General features: G+C 41.8%; 3 protein-coding genes and 1 non-coding gene across 6 annotated transcripts in view; 3 read left to right on the top strand and 1 right to left on the bottom strand.

The window, feature by feature from the left end:
• The first annotated feature begins 1,116 nt into the window (after positions 1-1,116).
• LOC125301196 (eukaryotic initiation factor 4A-II-like) lies at positions 1,117-7,961 on the top strand. Of its 2 annotated transcripts, XM_048253567.1 has the most exons (11): positions 1,117-1,319; positions 2,591-2,648; positions 3,338-3,470; positions 3,651-3,790; positions 4,288-4,456; positions 4,645-4,754; positions 4,917-5,060; positions 6,956-7,093; positions 7,180-7,269; positions 7,446-7,525; positions 7,617-7,961. In XM_048253567.1, the coding sequence occupies exons 1-11, from the start codon at positions 1,294-1,296 to the stop codon at positions 7,759-7,761; spliced, it is 1,233 nt and encodes a 410-aa protein (XP_048109524.1). In that variant the 5' UTR covers positions 1,117-1,293; the 3' UTR covers positions 7,762-7,961. The 2 variants fall into 2 exon arrangements, with proteins under 2 accessions (XP_048109524.1, XP_048109525.1); XM_048253568.1 differs by lacking the exons at positions 1,117-1,319; positions 2,591-2,648 and having other exon boundaries at positions 3,336-3,470; positions 3,671-3,790.
• On the top strand, positions 4,501-4,574 carry LOC125301296. Its single transcript, XR_007194707.1, has one exon. It is a non-coding gene; the product is annotated as a small nucleolar RNA SNORD2 (small nucleolar RNA).
• Positions 7,962-9,037: 1,076 nt separating the features above from the next.
• On the bottom strand, positions 9,038-15,815 carry rfc4 (replication factor C (activator 1) 4). Of its 2 annotated transcripts, none has more exons than XM_048253444.1 (11): positions 15,676-15,815; positions 14,922-15,043; positions 14,071-14,149; positions 13,152-13,231; positions 12,029-12,148; positions 11,683-11,826; positions 11,370-11,490; positions 11,065-11,190; positions 10,814-10,894; positions 9,531-9,644; positions 9,038-9,214 (listed from the first exon to the last, which is right to left on the bottom strand). In XM_048253444.1, the coding sequence occupies exons 2-11, from the start codon at positions 15,032-15,034 to the stop codon at positions 9,119-9,121; spliced, it is 1,074 nt and encodes a 357-aa protein (XP_048109401.1). In that variant the 5' UTR covers positions 15,035-15,043; positions 15,676-15,815; the 3' UTR covers positions 9,038-9,118. The 2 variants fall into 2 exon arrangements, with proteins under 2 accessions (XP_048109401.1, XP_048109402.1); XM_048253445.1 differs by lacking the exon at positions 15,676-15,815 and adding an exon at positions 15,361-15,460.
• Positions 15,816-16,977: 1,162 nt separating this feature from the next.
• mcf2l2 (MCF.2 cell line derived transforming sequence-like 2) overlaps positions 16,978-19,977 on the top strand; it is an 80,181-nt gene continuing 77,181 nt past the window's right edge. The window contains exon 1 of the mRNA XM_048253447.1: positions 16,978-17,463. Within this exon, the coding sequence (XP_048109404.1) occupies positions 17,208-17,463 (256 nt within the window). The 5' untranslated portion in view covers positions 16,978-17,207. The remainder of the gene's footprint in view (positions 17,464-19,977) is intronic.

Raw genomic sequence — 19,977 nt, 5'->3', positions numbered from 1 at the left:
TCATAACTGATGTGACATGAATACATAAATGCGGTAAAGCAGAGCTCAGAAACGTGGACTTTCTTATAGGCTGCATAGCATATGCAACCAGTTACAAAGCTGTTTCTAATACTGGACTTTACTTCTCTGTGACTTGTCTAATGAACCAAAAGGGCGATTCTGACCCCACTGCTCAGCTGAGCCCTTTCCAAGTTAAGCCCTCCTTACACTGACAGACTTTGGAAAGATTTGCAAAGATTTGGAAAAGATTTTTGAAAGACTACAGGCTCAGACCCTCTCACATCTAAAGACAAGTAAAAGAGTTTTAAGTCACAGACTATGGTTTTGCAATGACTGGGGATCTTGCAGGGTCACTATTTACAAGACTGCAACTAGATTCCTTTAAATTATTACCCATCGTGCAATAGATATCAACAGGAACTGAAATGATAGCCTACTAAATTCAAAGCCATATTTTCGTGTTTCTGCAGCATTGTTTCATGCGTGACATCCCTAACCGATATAGAGTTGTTCTGTCACGTGGAAGAGCCGACTAAATATGTATAAGAAATGACAAATATTATAAGAATAACAAATAATCATATAGGCTACAGCTGTCGCCTACTTTGCCCCTTCCTGCTTGGTGTTGAAGAGAGGTCACTATTGGTTTTTATAGTTCATGTCATTATTTGCATGAGCCACGACTAGAAAGACTTGCGATAATGTTAAAACATGTTTAATATTGTCGTAACGGCAAAACTAGAAAAGGACTGACTCCGACTGACTTAAAACCGCTAAGATTGGCACCTTACACTTAACGATCTAGTTGACGGGAGCGCGCCGCGATTCCAGTACAACTCCCATGATTTCTGTCCGACTTTGGAAATTTAGTCGCCGACTGTGAAAACAGACCAAAATCGTACAATGTAAGGCCGCCATTAATCGTAATGGAAACCCCGTAGCAATCACTGAACATTTAACAATAGGCCTACTGCAATATCCCTCCGCTGGAATATGTAGACCGACGTTACGTGCAGCACCCGGTCAACTTTGCTGCATCTCTTGTTGTATTTTTTTTTAATCAGTTTAATATGTTGTTTTTAAAAATATAAGCATTTATGATTTATTGTAGTAAATGAAGTGGGAAGTTAATTTCGCTAGAATAACGGAACTAGCTAGGGTTCTTTACCGGAAGTCTAAGTGCCGGTTAGTTAAAATCAGAGCCATAGACCATCTCTCTATGGCTCTGGTTAAAATGTTCTGCGCTGTTTACGTACTTCCTCTTCAATTGAGCCCCGAAGATTCGGCCGGATCATGTCCGACTCTGCGGATTACAACAGGTATACGCAAAATAAACACCTGTCTTATTATTTGATTCAAGAAATTGTTATATGCATATATGTTTTCGTTAAACTTGTATTTTGCGGGGTCATGCACAACATTACATATGCCTGAACGAATACTCAACTGGGGTAACATTAGTTAGCTTGCTAGCGGTGTCGGTTTGACAGCAGACGACCAGCCAGGTGAGCTCTTTTAGGGTGGTAGACTTGGTGTATGGTGTAAGACAACGCATTGAAGGATAGATAATGAGTTATATATCATAAGATGAGTTGCCAGGTAAACCACATGATTGGGAACAACATCCTTGAATAGTCGGTAAATCAGATCGTGTTCACTTAAGTCAACCTACTCCATAATGTAAACACTTGTTGTCAGTGTAGCAGCGTGACATTGTTCTATTACGGAGCTCAACGCCAGCGTTACATTGAGCTCAAACTAAGCAGGCTATCACCAATTGCCAGTAGTTTGCAAGACCTATGGTCAAGACAATTCAGAAGGGGGGCGTGTCACATCCCCCGTTATTAGTTATAATAATATGAGTTAGGTGATCTAGCGATCTTGGAACATTAAAGCCAGCTAAGATCGCAGGGATGGGATGTATCAAAATAAACTACAAAATATAAACATATGAGAGTGGGGCTTGAGTGAGTGTGGGGATGTGATAAAGGGAGCGCGTGCCTTGTGCCCTACATTTCTAGGGGCTCTTTAGCTTGATGCCTTTGAGTACAACCAAATTTTGCCAACCAAAAGTCTGTCATGTAGACGTTGTTGATGACTCCTGTTGATCAATCCAACACAGAAAAGTAAATGCTCGACTGGAGTAGAGAATGGGATGACTGTTTTAAATATCAGGAAAGGGTGCCTGATTGGAAGATGCTGTTCCAGACACCTAGTCCCACTCAATCCAGGTCGACACTGCAATTTTTGTCACATACAACATGGTAACTCACGTTATAAAGCAAGCAATTGTCAGGGTAACGTGATTCACCCTGCAATGAAGAACTCCATGTCAGCGGTTTTTGTCCAGGCTTTACCTGCCACTGAATAATGTGTCAAGATGTACTAATGATAATTTGAGGTATACTTAACTGTCAGCTTTTCTAGTTTGTAAATGTGGAAATTACTTCTTGTGTTTAGAATTGTCAGCTAGGTGTTCCCAAATGATCAAATATTTGTGTGTTGTGTCTCTATGGTTTGCAACATCCTGTGATACAGAAGCTATCTTACCATTGACATCCACTGTTTTTTTTTTCCCTTTTCTTTTAAGTTCCAGAGATAAAGACCATGGAGGCCCCGAAGGAATGGAGCCTGATGGTGTCATCGAGGTAAGTTTTGGAGCTTATATTTTCTTTGTCTTGTACCAGTTTCCAAAATATCCTAAATATCTATATTGTTGTATATTATTGTAATGTAAGATGTTTAAAGAGCACTACAAACCCACTTGGTCCGTTAATACACTTGAAATTAATACTTGCTCAACTTAACCACTGATGTTTCACGGGATTTGAGCATTTTTATATATATATATATATTTATTTATTTATTTATTTTTTGAAGTAGTTAACAATGAAAGAAACATGAAAAAGGACAAAAAGGATTTAGGTTGTTGAGGGAGCTGTAGCTGTGGAGCTTCGGACTTGTAACCGGAGGGTTGCCGGTTCGAACCCCAGTAGGCGCGGCTGAAGTGCCCTTGAGCAAGGCACCTATCCGCTCACTGCTCCCCGAGTGCCGCTGTTGTTGCAGGCAGCTCACTGCGCCGGGATTAGTGTGTGCTTCACCTCACTGTGTGTGCACTGTGTGCCTAGTGTGTTTCACTAATTCACAGATTGGGATAAATGCAGAGACCAAATTTCCCTCACGGGATCAAGAGTATGTACTTGTACTATATTTTGACATAGGAGTAATTTGTTGCAGTAACCCTTTAGGTCCCCCAATCAGTTATAGATTAAAAAAAAGGGTTGTATGTATGTCTACGTATCAGTAATCCCTTTTCTTCTTTATTGTGTGGTCTCAGAGCAACTGGAATGAGATCACAGACAACTTTGATGACATGATCCTGAAGGAGACACTCCTGAGGGGAATCTATGCCTATGGTTTTGAGAAGCCATCAGCCATTCAGCAGCGGGCAATCATTCCATGCATCAAGGGTACATCCAAAGATTTGAAAATACCGATAAGTCTAGTGTTAATGTACATAAATCATAGGAATGCCTTTTTTAACTGCTGTGGTCCAATACTCCTCATTTGTACATTTGCTGATGCATTCCAAGACTCTAGTGAACCATCAAGTTGAGTCTCTCTCTTGTGTTTGTGCTTTAATTTTGAAGGTTATGATGTTATTGCTCAGGCCCAGTCAGGCACAGGGAAGACGGCCACTTTTGCCATTTCCATCCTACAGCAGCTGGAGATTGAGCAGAAAGAGACTCAGGCTCTGGTACTGGCTCCAACCAGGGAGTTGGCCCAGCAGGTATGCTGCTCCTGAGGTGCTAACATCAGCATGAAGGTAGTGTGGAAGATGCTCTTAAGGGTACTTAGGTTTGCATCCGTTCATAAATTGGCAAGTGACATGTGGGGACTGCAACGGGAGGGGGACTTGATTAAATTCAATGTTCAGTGATATTCTTCTGAGTGGCATGAAGAATCCGCCTATCTTGTGTCATTTATGTTTGTGTATTTTGATTGAAGAATGACACATTCCATTAATTTCAGTCAATGTTGTTATTATTGTTTTTTTTTTTTTAGAAAAGAAATTGGTGTTTTATTTTGCAACAGTAACCACTATGTATTGAATCCCATTTACAGTTTTGATTCTGTTGTCAAACATGAAAGTAGTGATTTCTAATGATTATTGGAAATTTAAAGCTCTATTGAAAAATGTTCCGTATGAATGTAAATGTTCTAGATGAATGTAAATTCACTACAGCAGCATCTGTACTCTTTTGTGTGTTTGTGTTTGTTCTTTAGATCCAGAAAGTCATTTTGGCTCTGGGTGACTACATGGGGGCCACTTGTCATGCCTGCATTGGTGGTACAAACGTGCGCAATGAGATGCAGAAACTCCAAGCGGAGGCGTATCACATAGTGGTGGGGACCCCAGGCCGTGTCTTTGACATGCTGAACCGACGATACCTTTGTAAGTGTTCATCGGCAGTAGGCCTGCTTAACAGATATCTTGAGTGGTAAAATGATGCTCTACCATCTTTCGGGACTGACGTCATAATGGAGAAACTTTGACTTGTTACTGATTGCTACACCATAGACTGGTACATTTTGGACATTTCAAAAGCATAGATGATTGCAGTATTTTCTTGTTATTTGCAGCTCCTAAGTGGATCAAGATGTTTGTCTTGGATGAAGCTGATGAAATGCTGAGTCGAGGATTCAAGGATCAGATTTATGAAATCTTTCAAAAGTTGAGCACAAACATCCAAGTGAGTACTATGATTTTTTTTTGTTTTGTTTTAAATCAATTTCAACAGCCCTCACATTTCCAAGAGGTTAAGGACTGTGCATAGTCTTATTTCTATGTAACCAACTGCACTGCACTGTACATTAAGAGCTCTGCGTAGACAGAATGGGCTCTGTGTTGACAGGTTGTGCTGCTCTCAGCCACCATGCCATCTGACGTGCTGGAGGTGACCAAGAAGTTCATGCGCGATCCAATCCGCATCCTGGTGAAGAAGGAGGAACTTACCCTCGAGGGTATAAAGCAGTTCTACATCAATGTGGAGCGTGAGGCGAGTACACTTTCTTCTCCACTGGTGTTACAAGAAACGATTAATCCAATGTACTGACCTCATGACCATCAGTTGGGACTTTATGCCTTTCGAGATAAAGAACTTTGCAGAGAATAATAGCAAAGAAGATTGAAGATATTAACGTTTTATGACAATTTAAAATATGAAAATCTTCTCTTACCAGTGTTTGAGTTCACAAGTGCTGTTGTAGCAACTAGACTGCGTGGCTGCGAGGCTTTAATCAGTAGAGACTATGGATGAACAGCTATTGTGTCACCTCAGCTCCTGCTAAGAGCTAAACATAGAGTATAGAATTTCCATGGGCTTTTATCTGGAGATAATGCATTCAAAGTCCAAAGCTCTGTAAATTTCCAAGCCCGTGATGGCAGAAGGAAATTTAAACATTAGAGGCTGAGACTAAATGCTTTCCAGTGTCCCCATTCAAGAACAGAATAATGTTGTGGAGCTTTGACAGAGCTGCCCTACATTTTAGGGCAGGGGTCTCAAACTCAAATGAGCTGGGGGCCACTTCTGCCAATGTCATCTGATTGTAGGGCCACGTCAGTGTTAAAGAATAATTCAAAAAAAGAATGGTTATTTCCTAAAATGTAATGTCACCTGTGCTAGCAACCTTAGCTTATAAATAAAATAATGATAAAATAAATATTAATACAAATTATAAAAACAAACAAAAAAGCATAAAAACAGGTAGGCATATGTGTGTCTTTCACACCAAATAAAAATATTTTCCTCTCATAACTTTTTTAAACCTGGCAAACTAGGCGTCAGGGTTAAGAAAGCAACACCATTGGATTTTTATTTCAAAAGGCCATGGCTTGAAAGTCCTACTGTAAATGTAAAAATCTTTGAGTATAAACAAAAGTTTATGAAGGGGGTAAATTTACCCATCTAATTTGCCACTGGATGGCAAGCACCTCAAATTATGCACCTTTCAGTAAATACTGGATGAACATATTTGAGCAGGTTTACTTTCTTTTTTGTCATATTTACCCACATAACAAATTAAAAGGAAAACACCTAAGATGTATACCAACAATAGTAAACTATTACTAAACCACAAGGCCTACAATAAAGTATCCTGGTCAAATCAGTTCCTATCGCGGGTAATTTGAATACCCAGAAGTTCGCATCATATTGCGGGTGACTTTGTAGTTCTTTAGAGCCCTATTTCTACTAGCCCTGCTGTCTGTACCACGTCCATTACGGACACTATCATCACGATTACCACTGCAACCTCCAAGCTATGTTGGGCAGAGGGTCGAAATAAGCATGGTATGCTTAGTGGACACCATCGTATACACGCAAAGACGCACCTCCATTCACAGACGCACCGTGACTATCACTGCCAATAGACGACCGATCATAATCTCCAAAAGGATATTCTCCTTCAGAATCAGAATAGGTGAATAGCATAGCCAACCTAAGACTTCATCACACGTGAACATTTTTCAACATTTGGTGTAGGCCTATTTCTGCTTCAATTTGTGCAAAACTATGGCCTGCATCGCTTCTGCGTCATTACAAATGCACATCGGTCTTTGTGTTTCTCGTGTGTAATACAAGTATTTCCTGAAAACTTAGCGCAGCGATTTTGGGTTTGAATCAAGCTCTGGATGTCTAGCAAATAGTGGAGCAGAGTACAAATGAGATGTCACCGTACTTGGATCTATCGTCTATTTTAATCAGTATCGTTGTTTGTCGCAATTAAAAATAGACTCAAGGGCCGGATTACATTATTATTTTGACATACATCGCGAGCCGGATTTGGCCCGCGGGCCGGGTGTTTGAGACCCCTGTTTTAGGGTTATGTGATGACCGAGGCCGGTGCAGCTATTTGCAGTGATTAACCCCCCCTCCTTCTTTTTTACATGCAGGAGTGGAAATTGGACACCCTCTGTGATCTGTACGAGACTCTGACAATCACCCAGGCTGTGATCTTCTTGAACACAAGGAGAAAGGTGGACTGGCTGACTGAGAAGATGCATGCCAGGGACTTCACCGTCTCTGCGTTGGTGAGGAGATCATTTTGAGGGGGCAGGGGAACGGACCCCACTTTTCCAGAGAAATGCTCACTTTAGATCTCTCGTCGTCGTTGCAGCACGGAGACATGGATCAGAAGGAGCGTGATGTGATCATGCGGGAATTCCGCTCAGGATCCAGCAGGGTCCTGATCACTACCGATTTGCTGGTAATGTTTTTTTTTTTAGATATATTGAGCGGTCTAGAGCTGAATGCTGTCCAATGCTTAGGATACCCATAGGTATGAATGAGTATGGGAAATTGTATGACGTGTAAATCCACTTCCCTATCTGATTTGAAAAGGTTTAGTATGTCAGGGTTATTAAATGTACCTTTTAATTGCAGGCTCGTGGAATTGACGTACAGCAAGTCTCTCTAGTCATCAATTATGACCTTCCCACAAACCGAGAAAACTACATCCATAGGTTTGTGCTTCTTTACCTCTATATTTGCATTGTCATGTTGTCTTCCCAATGGAGACTCTCATTGCAGCGCTCTTGTTTTCTTGCTGCACAGAATTGGACGTGGTGGCCGTTTCGGCAGAAAAGGAGTTGCCATTAACTTTGTTACAGAGGAGGACAAGAGGATTCTTCGGGACATTGAGACATTTTACAATACTACTGTTGAGGAGATGCCTATGAATGTGGCTGATCTGATTTAAACTCCTGGGCTGGTATCTTTTATGCAGTGCTCTCTGTAGCTCAAATAAAACAGGTGCATTGTGCTTATTTTATCAGAACGTGGTGAATCGTATCTCAATGCTGAACCTGGATAAGTGACATTTTTCAAAGTGACGTGGCCGTGGCTGCGAGCTCTCTTTAGGAGACCTCAGTAGGTGCGATCCTAGTCACCATTATACTACTGGGGATACCAGTAGAGATGGGGTCTTACAGAATATTCTTTCGTAGGTATATTTTTCCTAGACCGATAAAGGTGTGTGTAATAAATGTTCTCTATCATTTGATAATTTACTTGTGGACTAAAAGGTATAAGTGCTGTATTAAGTCTGCCAACTATGTTCAACTAACATACCTGCAGTTATTGTAGTGCTTGGGTCAGAAGCTATGGCCTTCCAAATTCCTTTAAGTGCTTTCCTGATAACTTTGTGCAATGTATTTAACATTTTTTTTAAACAAGTGACCCAGAACCTCTTAACTATGGGCCATATAGTATATAGTAAAACCCACCTGATCTTGGATTGTACATGACCCCATTCGAAATAAAGTGGAAATATGGTTACTTGTGTTTGTTTCCTGATTTGGAGGCCAAATGATTGATGGAGACCCAATCTATATCACAGTACTTGTATCTTTAAGTCAGTACCAAGCCTCCAGTTAAAGGCTAAACATACATTGCAAGGGCATGATGCTTTCCACTTGCATTACAAGGCAACTCTGCCTGAAGATGCACAAACCCTAACCTTGACTTCACTGGTCACAGCATGTGTGCATGTAATGCCTTATAAGCAAAGTCCTTTTAGGCAAGTCCCTCCACTAAGCGGCCATTTGACAACGCTTTTTGGGCACTCGTTGGGCATCCATTTCGGCAGAAATGCGTGTGCGCAAGGCTTCACGACACCAATCTTACTCCAGCGGCGAGATCGCAACACATGATTGGCACGATGTCTTCACAACACACCATATGATTGGCTCAATGTCGACGGCCATATTGGCGTATGGAGTATTTTTTGAGTGCTGTGTCTCCACATTAGAAAGTCTCTGTTATAAGCCACAGGTCTGCTAGAGTGCCTGGCCATTATCCCTCACTTACATTTACCATAAATGAGAAATTAACTTACTAATCTCTTTGGACCATACACAACTTTGCCTTGCATCTGAATGTACTAGTGAAACTACTATCTACTACTACTACTACCACCACCAACTCGCTAACCACTAAACAAACCCCCTCACCCGAAACAAAAAAAATAAGCACTGTTTGCTTCAAAAATACAAAAGAAGTTTATAACAAAATGTACATAAAGACAGAAAGTGGGAGACGTTGTGTAGTAGTGATGCTCAGGAGTTCTGAGTTGCTTGCTGCATTATCACTGCGGCCAGACTAATCAACTGCAGGTATTCATCAGCTCCATCAGCCAGACACTTGTCAACCTCCTGTTAACCAAAAGGGACATAACCTAATGTTATCTAATAATTGCTCAAGAGACTAAAGTGTCACTTGATTTGTACCATTTAATTTCAATCAACACTTGCCAATCACATACTGTTAAAGTATGTGGAATGAAGGTAACCATTATAACAATTACACTAGTTTATCATTTTGTTTCTGTGCAGAATGTACCAGAAACTATATCACAATATAAAGACAATAATGGATAGTAAATAATCACACTTAATAAACTTCTTGAAACACCCTTCATATGATGCTAGAAAAAGACATTTGATTTAATTTCCCAAAACAACAACTCACCGCCATTTTTTCAGCAATGACTGATTTCTGCTTGTCACTGAGGTGGCCTTCGATGATGCGATCATGTAGCTGGTTAAGAATCTGTGTAGCAGCATAGCCATCATCAATCATATTCTGGAAACGACAGGAGAAAACAATGAGCATGAAGCTGGCCCTGTACTGTGGCTAACCTTACTGTAAGTACAAAAGACAATGGAACACTAGATTGCTGACTAGGTCTTGGTAACCTCCGAGAGGTTTGCTCTAGAGCTGAAGATGGATAACACCACAGATTGCTGGTTATGTTTGCTGCAGTGAGCTATAGGCGGTGGAGGTTCTAAAGCCTTTCATTGTATCCTCCACCCGCTCCTTTGAAAAATAAGGCTACCCTTCCATTCCTTTGTACAAGTGGTCCCAGTCTTGCACCCAAAGAGATGTATCTTGCAACCATGCAGATATCTAACCGTTGCTCTGAAAGGTACTACTAAGACAAATAACATAACGGAGACATTGCACAAGTTCCGTGTGGTAAAGCAAGGTATTTTGATGAAACAACAACAAAGCATTTAGTTTCAAATGGAAGTCCTTTGGCTGATGGCTGAAGCTTTGGCAAATGCTTATGATATGAATAAAGTTGATCAAATCATTCAACTTATATTTTTTTAATATTTCAAACAACGTAATATTCACTTGTTTACAAAAGTTGTTACTTCACAGACACACTCCCATCAAACCAGCAGAGTTCAGTCGAAAAGCATTTCATACTGCTGATTGGTAACTGGCAGGCCAGGCGACATGAGCCATTCCTTCCATTCAATAAGTGCAGTAACTGTAGCCAGAGCGCCATTAAGTGTTCCATTACAGGATGAGAGTGTGACCATGAGCGTGACTAAAGAGGCACGTGGCTTGAGTGCTTCCAGTGTTCACTACATGTACATGCACATGTGGCCAGGTGACCGTGAGACAGCCTCAACCTGCCACCAGTCCCTACATTGCAAGTGTGGAACTGATTCATTTCACTGGAACATAACTTGAGTGGGCTGAGCTGGCTCCTTTTAATTGGTTTATTTCAGGGAAGTGAAGATCTTGGTCGGCAACACTGTTTCTTGAGCAAAGTTTATAATTGTGATGTTTGAAATGGTAGTCAGACGTGACTAACTAAAGCAAACCTGTTGTATTCTCCTGACTGCCATGTGGACTGAAACACTTAAACAAGACAAGGTTTGCAAATCCCAACTTCAACACCAGTGAGGTGAACATGAAAGCTCAAGTGTGGTTTGGGGTCAAAGGTGATAAAGTCTTACCTTGACTTCTATCTGCATTTTATCAAAGGTGCCTTTGTGACAGATCTGAAGCAGGCTGTCTATGACATTAGGGGGCACCACCTACGAAGACAGATTAACAATCACACCAGAGCAGATTCTAAAGTGCAAAGTTCTCAGCAGAAATGAAGTTCAGTGATGGTGTGCATGCCACTGAAGCTCCATTTTGAAAGCCCTTAGTGAACTGACTCATCACTTCAGTGGTGGCCTGGATGATCAATGGCTGCACTCACCCCAGCGATCTCTAATATGGTACTCTCTGTGATCTCTGTATCTCCATTAAGCCTGGCTGCACATTGTAAATAAGTTATGGCTTTGCGCAGGTCTCCCTCTGACACTCTCACCAGCTTATCAATGCCCTGGCGGAAAGAGGAGAGGAGACAAGCTCACATTTGTATGAATTGCAGCTGTGATTTTAATAGCGGTTCATCATGACTTCATGCTGCTTGGAAAAGAATAAGACATGTAAAGTTGATCATCGTAAAAAAATTGATTGCACCTGGTTATAGGGCTGTATGCCTTGTTTAACTGTTGGTACCTGTTTTGAATAGTTTAGGTTTTCCTTCTTGCAGATTTCTAAGATTCTCTCCTCCTGGATGGCATTTGCAAGAGGCTTGAAACGGAACTTGGAACATCTGGAAGTCAGCGGTTCGATGATCCTGAGGAGTTAATGCATACAAACACAGGTTACAAGTCTTTCAAATACGCTTGTGAAAGAAAGGGTTGGGGAAAGTGTACATTCTATCTGCCGGACTATGGGAAAGGGTTTTCATGGTCTATTCTGTTGCAGACTTCCAAATGTAGACACATACTGCTGCAAAGAGCTTCAGCAAGGAGTAGGCCAGACAGACCTGCTGACGTAGTTGCAGATGAGGCAGAAGCGGGTGGTGCGTGCCTCCTTCTCCATGGTGCGTCTGAGAGCCGCCTGCGCTGCGTTGGTCATGGAGTCCGCCTCGTCAAGAATGATGATCTTAAAGGGAGGGCATGGCTTCCCACTGACAGAGGGGGGCAGACAACATGAGTATAACACTTGTTGATGTGATAAACTCAATGTAGCTCACTCAGCTGGATCTTCAACCCAATAACATTTTGTTGGTTTCAGTATGGACCAAATGGAGGCCTCAAAAGGTCACAAGGAATATATTTGGGTAAAACTGAGGGGGGAATTCCGTTGTGATGTGAGGTTGATGCACTCACTCAGATCGAGAGCCTGCTGCAGTTAGCTGGGAAAATCTCTTCACTTTCTCTCGGACCACTTGGATTCCTCGTTCGTCAGAGGCATTGAGCTCCAAAACGCGCTGTCGGAAGAGCTCAGGCCTGCAAGGGATCACAACATAGAGACCTACTCAGAAAAGATCGAACACATTTATGTAAGGGCTGTAGCACCTCGAAAAGCACCATTTTCCGCAACACAGATGCCTTCAAGTCCATTGACCTGGTCAAGGTTTCCACATATGCTATACACTGTTAATTTGTGGGTAATATTTTCCCATCTTGATCGATAAAACTGACTACTTCCCCTATGTATCAAGTATTTTTAACTTACAGAAAAACTGCAACGGCTTGTTCTAAATGGATGGCTGCTGTGCCCGGTCGTTCCATACTGCTTGTTGACAAGCTAGCATGTTCAAGCATTCTGATTGTTTTGTAAAATCACTTTGTCTTAGCCCAGAATCTTCTCTGCTCAAGTGAATAGGGGTATTCGCAGCCAAAAGAAACCAGAGGAATCAGCTGTTTGTGTGTGTGTGTGTGTGTGTGTGTCTGTCCCCAGCTGCAGCTGAGGCTGTGGCTCCAGCTCTGCCCAGCGCCCTGGAATGCAGCGCTGGGCTGAGAAGCGCTCTAATCTGCCGTGAGTGGCTAGCCGGGGTCAGAGTGCAGATCTCTGTGGATTGGCTGACAGCCATCTTTAACACTGGACTCAAAAGAATGCTGTGAACTGCTGACAGCAAGTGAGAAAATGCAGAGATGAACCACAAGAAGCATATGGGGAAAGACAGCAGAACACAGGAGCTAATCAACAACACAAGACTAAAATATGGCACAAAGAAACGCTAAAATGCACCAGGTAAAAAAGCACAGCACAATGGCAATGCTGTAGAGGACAGAAAAAGCAGCAGTGAAATACAACAAAGTTACTGTATGTTGTGTTTATGTAGACATCACAGGAGTAAATCATATTGAAGAACACAGTGTGGGACAAACACATAGAGAGAGAGAGAGAGAAAGAGAGAGAGAGAGAGAGAGAGAGAGAGAGAGAGAGAGAGAGAGAGAGAGAGAGAGAGAGAGAGAGAGAGAGAGAGAGAGAGATGATTTATCTCACCCATAGAGCTCTCTAGCTGCTGCCAAGATGGTGGAGGTCTTTCCTGTACCCGGAGGCCCATAGAACAATAAGTTGGGCAACTGCAATAAGGAAGTGTAACGTTTGTCAACAACGACAAGTGGAGAAAGCATTGAGCAAAAGCTAAAAATATCAAGATCCCCTGCTGCCATTTCAAGTCAAAATCCCCTGCTGACATTTCAAGATTTTAAATTATAAACTCCTCCTCATTACCATACTGCATGTTAGTAACAGTACACAAATATGGGTGTTTAAGTTCAAGGTACCAGTTCACAACCTGGTAGAGCTACATTGGTCTCCTTCTTTCTTATATACTGTATGTGCACTTAAGAAATGGCGATCCTATTTACAACTCTACAAACTTTACAACAAACTACAACAGGCTAATGAAGAGGAGACCATGTCAGAGAATGTGAGGAAACCCCATAGTGTTCAACTGAAAGGTTCATTAACATAGCAGCAGCTTCGGTGCTGACTTACTAACAACGCAGTGCCACCTGTGCCCTCAATCTCAGCTGAACAGGGGGTTCAGTTACACCCTTGCCCTGAGGCCAGCTCAGGTTCAGGAGCAGCACACAGCCCCCTCGCTATTAATAGTACACACACACAGTGTAGACGACAGTCAGTGAAGAGAAACAGATGGGTGATCGGTCACAGTCAGAGAGTTATTTGCTTACAGCATGACTGTCATCAGTCGTTACATCACGTAAGTAATTATACTATGAAAATATTAAACCGAAAGACACCAGTTTATGTGCTACATGGTGGGGTTTTATATGTGACAATGTGTTAAATTGTGAGGTAAAGAAATGTCCACGAGTTCATGAGCAAAGCCTAAAGGAGAGGCACACCAAATGAGTTTCTCACTACGGCGCTGTGTGGATGATGCAACAGTACTTACATCAGCGCCCTCTAGTGATTTCTTCAAAACAGCAACCACCTCCTCTTGATAGGCCACCTCATCCACACTCTTTGGTCTGCTGTAAGGTGAAGATATTCATTATTTGCACAATCATGCAACAGGTTAATAACACATTTATGCAGGTAACAAAAAAAAAAGAAAAGGACTTAAATACAGTTTAAGCTTGGAGTCAGCTATACATAAACATGACTGTCAACTGTGGACAGGGGATGGGCAGTATTTATGATACATGTACCGATATTTGAAATACGTATTTCAATCTCAAAATAATATTTTGTAATTTTTACTTTATTGGGTTGAAAAAATGGCTTTGTATTTTGTATCAATATAACACCATTTAGCGCTTACAGGTACCCAGTTAGTTAAAAACAAACTAAATGTGTCTTGATCCTTCCTGATCAACAGCGTTACACAGTGCAATATTATGCAATCTGGGCATGTCTACACTTTGTTCAGTTGTGACTTTTTGAGTGCATCTCTGATACAGTATTAAGGCTATGAGATGTAACAAGCAGGTCAGCATAGTTTCTCTTTAGGCAGAGAAAAGTTGTTGCTCTCAAATACTGTCCATTTAATCAACAGAGTCAGTGTACTGATGAAGGAATAGAATAGACAGATATGGAAGGTTTGCAAAGTGATTTCATGCTCCCTTTAAAGAGTATTTTAGTATTTTCAAATGACATATGAAGCATCTAATAACTCTTATAACAAGACAGCCCTCCCATGCACCATAATATAGAATCCAAAAGCTACAGACTTGGAATAATCGAATTAGGCTGGCTAATCTCTGATAGCAAAACTGTTCGGAACATGCATATGAAGCGTCTTACTATTTCTCTACCCATGGTAGAGCCTTGGGTTTCTTCTCTCCACTCGATCCAGCTGCTTTGTCCTTCAGAGGCTTGATGCTCTGGCTGGATGTTCCTTTCAGAAACGCCTGCATTTCTATTACCTAAACGACAAGCATACCTTATGTCAGTGCATGGTCAAACAAGAGATTCAGTACGCTCTTCTGCGGACGGAATCTGCCAAAACAGTTTAATGACAAGAAAACAAACGTCTAACAATTTATGAAACCCAAGCACATTTAGCATTTAGCAGGTATGTCGCAGTTAACATGGCACAGACGTCTGAGAAACTTCAGCATTCGCTTACAACATGTAACGTCAGCTTTGTCGTCTGACTGGATTACTTGCCAGAATTGTACATGGACCCATAAAATAACATCGGGAGTCGTATCCAGTCCACATTTTTCAACGTTAATATTACCTTGTTCGCTGCTAGTTAGCCTGTAGAATTCTTCAAACACTTAGGTCGCTAACTCACATAAGCAATGCAAGTACATTATAATATAAACAGATCCGTTACAGATATTATTAGGTGGCTTGCTAGCTATGTAAGCAAAACATGACACAACCTTTATTAGAACTTAGTATGTTCGCTAACGTTAGCTAACTTGGCTACCGTTAAATTGAACGTGTGGCTGGTAAATTAATCCAAGATAGTGTCCACATGATTCAGTAAGCCAAAACTGAAATCAACGTTACGATACTGATATTGGTACAATCATACAGATGTCCTTACCAAATTATGTGCATCCAATAGAAGTGCAAAACAAAATCAAATTGTTGACATTTGTTGACAATAGCCCTGTCTGCCAAGTGCAAAAAATTCCCGCCAGTCGCATGTGTTAGGCTACGATTTCTTCCGCTTACGTCATGCCGGTTTTGAGAAATTGTCACGTGGTGTAGAATTCGGGGATGGTGTGTTGTGTGTCTATGGTTGTCAGAGATGTGTGTAGTCAGTGCAATGTGGCTAATAGTTGCGAAGTGATAAATGCCCTTTTGTAAAGAAAGACAAAGTCTTACTGTCTAACAAAATGTACTGTTACTTGCAATGGAAAAAGAATAACAAATCAGGTAGGCATCCAGACTCAGAGTGTCAGAAGCCTTGGCGCTAACCTAATGCAGATTTTGTCCACTTTTGCTTTTCTAGTCACTGTTGTAATATTAGCCTACATGTAGATCATTTTACTATGTGTATTATTTGCATATAGTCATTAAATGGTAGAGAAATACAGTTGGCTACTGAGAGTCTATGATTAATAAAGCAAAACACATTGAATCTTGGCCTTGGATGCGCTATAGGCGCCATATCGCCCGTGCTGGTTGATATCAAAGACCGTGGGCGCAGCTGCTGTCTCCTCCTTCCTCGCCGTTTCCAAGGCGATCGTCACGGTCCCAAGGGGTAATAGATGGGTGGGTAGGATGATAATGGACTGCCTGATTGTTCACGCCAAAATGTGAAATAGATCTCAGCAGACACCGATGGACAATACGAGTCCAATATGTAGCCTCATTGTTTGCATAGACGTTTGGGGGGGACATAAAAAGGAGTGTTTTTAATTAAATGTATACTATCATGGTGCATCTAAATTTATTTCCTAAATTAATTATTTCCAATATTATTTGAATGTTTATGTTGATCATTTGTAAAACAATTTTAAAGTGGGACAGTGAAGTCACAGCCCCCTTTTTTTTAGAAAATGATGACCCAATCATTGATTAGCATGTTATACATTTAAACTACAGAATTCATGACATCACATACATTTCTCCCAATAACATGTGTAGTATCTTATAGGCTATGCCTATTTTGAGTTTAAAAAGCTTGAAAAACAGCTCCAGTCCACTAAGTCCGTAGCTCCAGGTTTTGCATTGAAACACCCCTTATCCCAATCACTCCCTCCGGGCAGGTGCCTGCTCTCTGATTTGTTGTTTCCTGGAGCCTGAGTCAGCCCGTGTGACAGCAAATCCCAGGTTATTGGCAGCCTGCTCCTCACCAACACAATACCACTGAGAGGGAGAGAGAGAGAGAGAGGGAGAGAGAGAGAGAGAGAGAGAGAGAGAGAGAGAGCTGGTAGGGTATGTTTGTATGTATGCGTGAGCATCATCAATAATTTACCACGGCCTCACTAAGCAATAAGAGGGAAGCACTCTCCGTCTGTCTGTTCACTCCCTTGTGTTCCCCCTCTTCTCTTTTCTTCTCTGCTCATCATCCCGTGGAAGGTGCCACTGTAGCCGGTGAACAGGGAGTGGCGTGTTAGCATTGTGTGCATGGGGGAGCCTGCCGACGTCCAGCCTTCCAGCGTGTGCGGAAGAGGCTCGGTGGAGGAGAGGAGTGTGGAGGAGGAGAAGGAGGAGAGGAGGAGGGGAGGGGAGGACGAGAGGCGAGTGGATGCTGCTGATGCTGCCGCTGCCACCACCACCGCCACCCTGCACACACATCCTGCGATGCTCTGCTGGATGCGGGAGGACGAGATGTCTGTGCAGGAGTTTCTGCAGCGCGTTGAGTCCATCATCCGGCATGTGGGTGAGTGTTAGCCCCTGTCCTGTCCGGAGGATCAGGGCTGGGTGTGCGGGATAGGGTACTGCGATGTTATGAAATAGAGAGAGGATGCGGGGAGTTTTGTATCGTATATGGCTGTCAATTCTGTATGAAGAACCTGCCACAACTAGAAGGTACTCTATGTATGGCTTACAAGGCATCCATTGCTCCACTGATCTACAGTATCGGTCAGACTTTTAATCTGGAGAATACTTATTCCAGTTAATCGTTAATAATGGTATACTGGAAACAGTCAATATGTTAAAGGTATGCCAAAGTCAGTGAGTCAGTTTCGGACAAACAAGCTCTGATGATAACATGCAGGTCTGTGAATCAGATAAGGACATCAGAAAATAATTTGAAACATTTCTAAATCATTTAAAAATCTCTACAAGAGCAGCTGTCATATTACGTCCTCATTACGGTGGATTAAATACTACACGCTATTTTTAATTACAGTTTCAGTCTCAATTACATTTATCGTTACAGTCTCTAGTTTCCAGTGTATCGTAGAATGAGGTCATGTGGTCCCTGAATGTCAAGTAAAATTGGGCCACTGATACATACTCACCTGTCTTCCAGTTATGAGTTTTAGTGGGGTTTAAGAAGAACCAAGAATCTGAATGCGTGTGGGCATATTTTAATTAGTTTGTGGTCAATTTAGCTCCTGTAGCACATTTTACCACATTTTAAAAGATTTATCTCAATAAAGCAGCCTCCGTGAAAACCTCAAAACTGAAAGTGAAGTAATTCTGTTTTTGTCCCAGTTAACTAGATGAATAGGCAAAATTACAGGAAAGTGTTTTTATTATGTTAATAACAATGACATCTCAGTGTCATTAAACTGAAGGTGGAAAAGAAGTAATGAGCAGACTTTTCCCTTGTAAACCTTTGCCTGCTGCGCTGAGTGTTCCTCTGGCTGCCCGGGGTTCCTCAGGCAGGGCAGAGGAAGTAGGTTATTGTGCCACTCTGGTGCTCCCATTTCTTCTAGATCAGCAGCCTCGGCACTGCAGCAGCCTGAGGTGGGGGCTGAGTGCTCAGTTGCTATGGAAACTGCGCGATAGGTAGTGCCTGCATACGGCCTGTGCGTTATGCCATATTGATGATGGTGGAAGCCGTCCGGGCTGGGCTTGCCTCAAGAAAAAAAAAAAAAAAACCTCCCGTCCTCCAATTCTCCAAGGGGACCCAATTAATGGCATCATGCTAAGCCAGTGAGTCACTCCTGGTCACAATCGGACATTTGGAGTGGCTCAGAAAGTAGACGGGGGTCATTTCTTCTGGTCATTAAGCCATTACTCAGACATAGACTGGGTTAGATAGGCATTGTAAATGACTCATAATTCCGCATTTTGTGTTTTATCCAGATCTAAAAATATCTCACCAGTGTTTGACATTTCACAACGCTGGAAATGTAGAATAAAAGATACATTATTTAAAGCCTTGTTTTAAATCTGGGTAAAGCTTGTTTCATAGCTATCTTTTTATTTCCTAATTCTACACTATGAATGACACTCCATTCAATCACATGATGTTCAGATGATGCTGTGCATCTGTAGTTTTCAGTGTGCTGCTAGAGGAGAAATGGCCGGTGAGGTGGGGTGGGTGTGAGTCTCGCTGCGGTGATTCAATGTGATTACAGTCCCACCTTGTAAGGCATGACTGACTCACCCCGCATCAGACAATCCTGGCTGGGTATGCATTCTGATTGGTAGATGGTGACATCATGTTTCCTGGAATGTGAGACATGTAATTTACTGTAGGCCTGTACATACATCATGGTGTTTGGAGAATTGGAGCACAAGGCGAGCTGAATGTTGGGTCAAGCCCAGCAACCTTCATGTTTTTGTCCTGTTGTAGTAGGAACACCATAAGGGGGTTAAATTCATTCTGAAATCAATAGATCATTCTATGTGTTTATCCACGGAAGAGGAGTATTTTCACACATTTATAAATATCGTACCACGCATGCGTAAAGCATACTAGATATAAAATTGTGTCTCTTTGCTGCACACGTTAAGAAATCTTCAGCTTCTCTCGCCTTGCAGAAAAAAAGAATAGAATAGAAATGCATTGATTTGGTCAACCTCCTCTAAGAGGATTAACACGAGTGTGCCACTCAGAATGAGTCCTGGCTCTGTGGTAAACACACAAATGAAGCTGTTCAGGAGGGTCAAACCCAACACAGCAGACAGGGCCCAAAGCTGACCGGGATTCTTAGAGGCAAAGCAACTGGAAAATACATTAATGTCAGGATAATCAGAACAGTGTGTGCTTTCAAAGGCACTGGTGTCTCAGTGCATACGTTCTGCAGATGTGTTTAGAGAGAACACCCTTTCAGTGGTGAAGAGCAGGTATTTTTAGCATGTTTTAATTCAGTGATGTGAGTATATGATTAAATTTTGGGGAAAACATTCTCACATTGAGACTCCTCTGGACAATATCAAGAACTGAATTATGCAATGTAAATATGTGAATATGAAAATCAGGAAAAGTGTATGT

Source organism: Alosa alosa, chromosome 9 (genome assembly GCF_017589495.1).
Source record: "Alosa alosa isolate M-15738 ecotype Scorff River chromosome 9, AALO_Geno_1.1, whole genome shotgun sequence".
NCBI lineage: Eukaryota > Metazoa > Chordata > Actinopteri > Clupeiformes > Clupeidae > Alosa > Alosa alosa.
Note: the sequence above shows the minus strand (reverse complement) of the source record. Positions and strands in the feature narration are given on the sequence as shown.